Source organism: Leptonychotes weddellii, chromosome 4, assembly GCF_054177405.1.
Source record: "Leptonychotes weddellii isolate Sample4059 chromosome 4, ASM5417740v2, whole genome shotgun sequence".
In the NCBI taxonomy this organism is placed as follows: Eukaryota; Metazoa; Chordata; class Mammalia; order Carnivora; family Phocidae; genus Leptonychotes; species Leptonychotes weddellii.
The window spans coordinates 6,206,300-6,213,291 of record NC_138372.1 but is presented as its reverse complement, the minus strand read 5'-3'; the positions used below and the strand labels follow the sequence as shown (position 1 = coordinate 6,213,291).

Sequence of the window (6,992 nt, the reverse complement as noted above, 5' to 3'; positions counted from 1 at the left end):
GCAGGCACTCCCTCCCGGGGGCCGGATCCCGGTCCAAGGCGCAGGGTGCAGCAGCACCAGGTGGCCGGCGTGCTGGAGATGCAGGAGTGCAGCGTCATTGGTACAGGAGGTAGGCCTTGAGGGAGGCCGGCAGCGGCAGTATGTGGATGTCCCCCAGACGCTCCTTGCCCAGGGCCAGGCGCACCGAGCGGCGGCAGAGATCCATGAGCGGCAGGGGCTCGGCTGGGGGCGCGGGGGAGAGAGCGAGGACACGTTAGCACAGCTCTGGAAGGCTCTGGGACGAACAGCGCTAACAAGGACAGCCACCGTAGCGGAACGAGCGTCGGTAGACGATTAGTAACGAGCCAGCTTCACATTTTAAACCAGCTGTTCGTCGCTAACACGGAGAACCTGTTCTGGGCCGGGCGCCTTTGTGAGGCCTCTGGAGACTCCAGCTCAGTGGACGGTTTACTACGGTTTGTTCTCGGGGACTTACCCTTCCCGGGGAGGCATCCGCATTATCATCCCCATTTTACAGATGAGGACACTGAGGGATAGCGAGTCCAAATACCTTGCCCAGGGTCACAGCGCTGGTAGGAGGAGCTGGATCTGAACCCAGGCCGTCGCTCCTCTTACCCCCCCGGACAAGCCTTCATGGCGTGTCCGACCGGGTGCATGGAAGACAGCCCGTCCCAGCACAGGCCAGAGCTCCAGACCCCGCGCAGGCATTCGGGAAGGGAATCCACGTTAGCCCAGTGCTCGTGGGTGCTGCAGCAGTCCCCACCTCACTGGTGAGGGCACTGAGGCCGAGGGGGCCTGATGCGTCAAGGTTACACGCTGGGGTCCGAATCCAGGCAGCCCGGGCTCAGCAACCACATCCTTAGCCACCAAACCGTGCTGCCAAGGAAGATGGAAGAAATGCCGGTCCAGAGACACACTCTACAGGAGGCAGGCCCAGCCGCCCCACGGCCTGAAGGGGGAGTGTCTATAGAAGCCCTAGGTCCTCGCACTTCTTCCCACCTGACGGAGTGAAGCCGAGGGGCCCAGGCAAGGGGAAGTGGACATGTGAGCCCAGCCGCCGCAGCCGGGACCCTCGAGGCTGCCCCGGGCACCGCCAGAGCATCTCACAGCCAGGGAAACTGAGGCCAGGGCTCACGGTGGTGCTGCCTTGGGCACCTGTATTTGAGAGGGACTTCCAGCTGCAGCCTGCATGAGCACTTCGGTCCTTATGTCCCCAGATGGCCTGGGACACCTGTCTTCCCCCAAGGGATGCTCCATGCAGCCCGAGTCTCAGATAAACTCTGCTCCAGACAAACCCTGCTCCAGACGGAGTGTGAAAGTCACTCCCTCCCAGGCCCTGGAGGCCGCGGGGGGCAGAGTGGGCCCCGCTCTCCCTGCCTCCCTGCACTTGACTCTTCCTGGCTCTCTTCCCAGAAGCAAGGTGCAGGGGAGCACGCCTGGAGCTGCTCAGGGCCGACCCACGGCGTCGCGGATCTGGAAAGAGCTGAAGGGAGCACGTCTGTGGCTTCGGCCAGGGTCTCCCCTTGACACTGAGACTGCCCTGTGACCAAAAAACTGAGAAAAAAAAAAAACCCCAGCATTTCCCTCAAGACCCCATGCCCCCCGTGAGAAGTGGATCAACGTGTGTCTCCAAATTTTAAAAATAATATTTAAAAAACTGAACTATCGATGAGCAAATGCTACAGCTGGAGGCGTGGGGGGAATAGGGAGAGACTGCTGATGAGTACAGGTTTTTGGGGGGCATGAAGGTGTTCTAAAGCTGATCGTATTGATGGTGGCAAGGCTGTCATGCGCTTTAAATGCGGGACTAGAACAGCCTGTGAATTACATCTCAACCGAGCTGTTATGAAAAGAATAAATCTCAGGCTTGGTAACACACTGACTAAATTCCTGGCTTTAAAAGAAGGCGAGCAACTGCTCTTCATCTCCCACGGGCTGTTAGCCACAGCGAGACGGGAAAGGGAACCGAATTGGTCAATGTTTTTCATGAAAAGCTTTGAAACGGGGCCGTTCCTGGACAGCACAGGATGATTAAGGGGAGCCCTGCCTAGAGGCAGGAGGATGAGCTAAATGATCTTCCGCCCTTTGGGGTCCAAGCATTCCAGACTCCTGGTGAGCAGGGACGGGCTTCTCCCGCCTGCGAGCCCACAGAACCTTGGGTCTCCCTCATCGTAAGGCATCCTGTGTGTGCGGCCCCACATCTGGCTCCTCATTTCCACCCTGCCCAGCAGCCTGACCTCGAGCAGACCCCTCCCGCTGCCTAGGCCTCAGTTTCCCCATCTGGAAGATGAGGAATCCGGAGCAGATGCTTCAGTCTCCTCCCGCTGAGATCCCGAAGGCCAGAAATGCCTCCCAGTGGCTCTTGGCCTGGACACGCTGAGTGGCCCTTCAGTGGATCGAGTGGGGGAATTCGGCGGCCCTTCCTCTCCCCCACTCAGGAGCTCTCTCCATCTGCCACATCGGGCCAGCCCCTTCTCCCTCCAGAATGTGGCTCGGCCCCCATGGGGAGGCAGAGGGGCTTCCCCTGCTGGCTGGGGACACTTGAGAAAGTATCAAGAGCCATTGAATGTGGCCAGAGTGCCGTGCAGGGCTGCGGAAGGAGGGTTGAGAGGGAGTTCCCATCAGAGCCTCTTAGCTTAATGGTTTCTCAGGCATCCCATGGGGACCCTCACTAAGAAATGTTTCTAAATGGCAGAACCCTGCACAGCCCCCGCTCCAGCTCCCTTATTTTTGGTGACAGCTGACCTGAAATTAACATCGCAGCACGAGCAGCAGCTTGGTTCCTGGCGGGCACTGTGGTCCCCACCCCTGCCCAATCTATAGATGGGGAAATGGCTTGAAGAGGGGAGAGCCAGGGCTAGAATGTGGATACACACCCAGGTCCAGCCAATAGTCTGGCTCTCTCTCCGCCAACATGGGAGCTCCCTCTGCCTGACCATCTTTGGACCACACTGAATAATCCAGTTAGGGAGCGGTTGTGAACCCAGAAGGGATGCGTCCTTCAGACATCCCAGATCTGCCGGGATGAGTTGCAGAAGAAGCAGCTACAGCAGATGCAGGGATGCACCCTGAGCTGAAAATACGGCCAGTCATGCAAGCAGCCCAGGGATGGGTCTGTTCTTGGGGGCCACAAATACATGCACAGATCATCCCCCTCCTTCCTGGCTCTTGTAGGGAACAAACGATGATGCACAGGGTCATGGTCTGACTGCTTTCCAAAGGCCGGGCAGAGACCAGGAGTGCAACCGGATGTGGGCACCAGGCCACGGAAAATGTCTGTCCTGATTTCAGCTGGTCACTAACGGAACCCGAGAAGGCCTTCCCCACCTCAACGCTTTTGCCGGGGGCCTGCAGGCTCTGTATCCAGCTCCATCCACAAAGCCAAGTACCCCCTGAAGTTCCACCAAAGAAGTTCCCAAACAGGGAAGGCCAAAGTTTCTTTGATGACCTGTGCAAGGGGCCTCGGCCGCTGGGCCCACCTCCAGGAAGCTGAGATGCTCGTCCTAAACTTTACATAGTTTATATGAATGGCGGGGTGGGGGGGGGGCACTGAGTACAGCACAGAAATTGGGAAGTGAATCAGGTGCTATTTATGGGAGCCAAAGGTTGCAGAACCGGATGGGTCTCTGCACTCACTTCCACATGTCTAGGAGGAATGATTACCTGGTGTCCTGACCATGCACAGCCCAGCACGCCAGCCTGTGGCTGTCCCGCACTTCTCAGAGAGACTACAACCCAACTCACGCCTTCACAGCCTGCTGCTGTGCTGTCACGGAATGAACTTGGGTCTGTGAGGTCAAGGACAGATGGCTCACGTCAGGAACTGCCCCTGACCCAGCCACGTTCTCATTCTCACCCATCGTCTGCACCGGTCCTGAGACTGACTGACTGCATGCTTACTCCTGCACGTAGCTTACAGTGAAAATGCTCCGTGAAATGGATTCTAGAAAGTCATGGGTGGAGGATGGCCATCTTGGAGGACCATCAGGATATGTGTGCGTTTCCCCTTGACAGTAAGCGGTTTTTACAAAAAAGAAGCAAAACAAAACACCGACCCCTTGTTCTTGGCAACCAGGGAAGGATGCCTGACACCCGGCTGGGTGACGACGCAACTCTGGTTCCCTGTTCCCCCGACTCCGAGAGCCTGTTGTCCTCATATGACCAGACTTTTGGGGGAAAAGGGGCCCAGAATGACCCCTTCCCTCCTAAGTGGCCTCTCTCCCCCAGAAAGAAGTCCTTGCAGGTTGGGGAGATTACTGCCCCTGACTAGGCACTTCCCTGGAGCCCAGCTGGAATGCGGGTGCAGGTAGGAGCCACCGTCGGGTGAGGTGCCCTGGGAGGGCATCTAGGGAGGCCAGGAGGACACCAGGAGGAGGTCACCAAGTCAAAAGCCTCTTGAGGAAAAGAGCTGAGCCCTCTCCAAACCCACAATCACAAAAAAACCTCACCAAACTTCTCTGGGAGCCGTAAAAGGGAGAATTTGAAAACGGAGGAATGCAGACAAAAGCCTTCCTTAGTGGGAGATGCGGTCACAAGCGGTGGGGGAAGGGAGGACCCATGGGCAGGGACTCTCCCTTGGGTGACGGCCAGTCTGCAGCTTGCAAGTAGGTCTTTTCCTTCTGCATGTCCAGGGAGTGGGCAGGCCTGGGGGCCACGCTGGGCCCTGTCTCCCCCCTACAATGGCCATCTCCACCCCTTCACCCCGGGAAAGAGGAAGGTGACACCATAGTCCCTCTTAGCTGTGGCTTCAGCCCCAGAAGGTCTCAAGGCCTGAGGAGTCAGAGCAAGTGGCTTTGGTCAGAGCTGGCTGGAGGGTGGGGGAGGTCACACAGGGACACACTGATCACTCTCTGCCTTTGCCCTGGCCCCTGCACGGGGACAGGGACTCTGCTGGGAGGGTCTGCCCGGCACACAGGGGGAGGGGGCAGGGACTCTGCTGGGAGGGTCTGCCCAGCGCACAGGGGAAGGGGGCAGGGGACTCTGCTGGGAGGGTCTGCTGGCGCACAGGGGACGGGGACAGGGACTCTGCTGGGAGGGTCTGCCCGGGGCACAGGGGAAGGGGGCAGGGACTCTGCTGGGAGGGTCTGCCCGGTGCACAGGGGAAGGGGGCAGGGACTCTGCTGGGAGGGTCTGCCCGGCGCACAGGGGAAGGGGGCAGGGAGTACAACAGCACTCAGGGAGGCCCCGCTTAGCAACTCTGGCTGACCAGCTCTGTAAACCACTGTTCCCTGCTGAGGTCAGGACCTGGTGGCTGGGCTGGGCTGGGCTGGGGAAGGAGGGCATAGACGACTTCCCAGATAGCCCTTGGAGGGCTAACAGGTCAGATTGCCTCCAAGGCTGTGACCCCGAGATGTCTCTAGCCAGCCCTGGCCAGACTTTCTGCCTGTCACACTCTGCCCCCTCGGTGGACCACAGACCTGGTCTCGCCATGACATTCCCCCTTCCTCAGCTACCTTGGAAGGCAAGGCAAACCCTCCTGGGCAGAAGACTTAGGCGCCCTTCGACCTCACCCAATGGGTACCCCATCTGACTGCTGTCTCACTTTCCCCTCAGGGGGTGGCATGGGGGTCCCGTAGGAATGGTCTAGAGTCACTGTCTCCACATGTATAATGGGGGGGAGAGTGTCCCCCCTCCTAAATTCAGAACCGCCTGGATCCTCAGAACGTGGCCCTCTTGGAAATAGCATCTTTGCAGATGTAATTTGCATCTTAAGATGAGGTCATGCTGGAGTAGGCTGGGCCAATGGCTAGTGTCCCAGTAAGATGAGGACAGACACAGAAGGCCATGTAGGAATGGACGCAGAGACGGGGTAACACGTCCACGAGCGAGGACTGCCAGCGACCAGCAGGAGCCAGGAGAGAGGCCTGGGGAGGATTCGCCTCAGAGCCCTCAGAAGGAACCAACCCTGCTGACACCCCGATTTTGGACAACTGGGCTCCGGAACGGTGACAGAATGCATTCTGTTGTCTTAAGCACCCAGCTGGTGGTTATCTGTTCCAGCGGCCCCAGGAATCGAACACACCACCCTTCCTGTTCCTCTGTAAACCCACTGCTCTGTCAGGCTTCTGACCCCACCTGACCCTGACGACTCTGTCAAGGTCACCAGTGATGGCCTTGTTGCCAAAGCTGATGGACAATTCTCAACCATCACCGTTCTTGACCTGGCATCGCCTTGTCTTTCTGGAAGTCCTCTCTTCATTTGTTGTCCAGGCCGTTACTCTCCCCATAAGCCCCACGACCACTCTACTTTTCTCCCCTTCATCCACCTGACCCCGAAACATGGATGCGCCCCAGCGCTCCGCCTCAGCCCTGTCCTCTCACTCCCTAGGTGATCTCATCCAGGGGGCTCAGCCATTGGTGACTACCCCACTGATCTTGTCTCCAGATCTGCAGAGCCACCTAGATGTGTGGAGTGAGCATCTCAAACTTAAGCCCCCCACCCTGGCCCAAGCCCGGGTCAGGTCACCTCTCCCCTGGACAACCACCATGGCTCCTCCCTGGCCTCCCAGCGGCCACTCTTGCCCCCACCATTCATTTCTATGCAGCAGCCAGAGTGATCCTTCTAGGGCATGAGATGCTCTCTCAGTTCCAAACCGAGGCATGGGTAAGCAGGTTGAGGCTGGTGTTTATCCCACTCTCCACATGTGCATCGGGCTGGGGATGCTGCGTCACCCTCATGGGTTTTCCCATCTGGATCCCCCAAAGTCAACTGGCCGCGCAGAACGGGGCCCATTTAGGTCTGACCGGGACTGGAGAAGTCGAGGAGGCAGGGGAGTGAACCCTGGTATTGCCTGGTATCGAAACCAGTAACCAAAGAGTTCATGGGACTGATCGCAGCGGCAGACGACCAGTTCAACTTTTTACCCAGACCTTTTCCTTTTGCCTTTAAATTTCCCCGGCTCTCCCTTCAGGGAGGTGGATTTGAGGCTTGCCCTCCTGTCTCCTTGTCTGACTACCTCTCCAATAAATCCTTTCCTTGCTGCATCCCAGCG

General features: G+C 58.2%; 1 protein-coding gene across 1 annotated transcript in view; it reads right to left on the bottom strand.

The window, feature by feature from the left end:
• Positions 1–6: 6 nt before the first annotated feature.
• The window catches only part of SPSB1 (splA/ryanodine receptor domain and SOCS box containing 1), a 63,539-nt gene continuing 56,553 nt past the window's right edge, over positions 7–6,992 (bottom strand). The window contains exon 3 of the mRNA XM_081817462.1: positions 7–222. Within this exon, the coding sequence (XP_081673588.1) occupies positions 95–222 (128 nt within the window). The 3' untranslated portion in view covers positions 7–94. The remainder of the gene's footprint in view (positions 223–6,992) is intronic.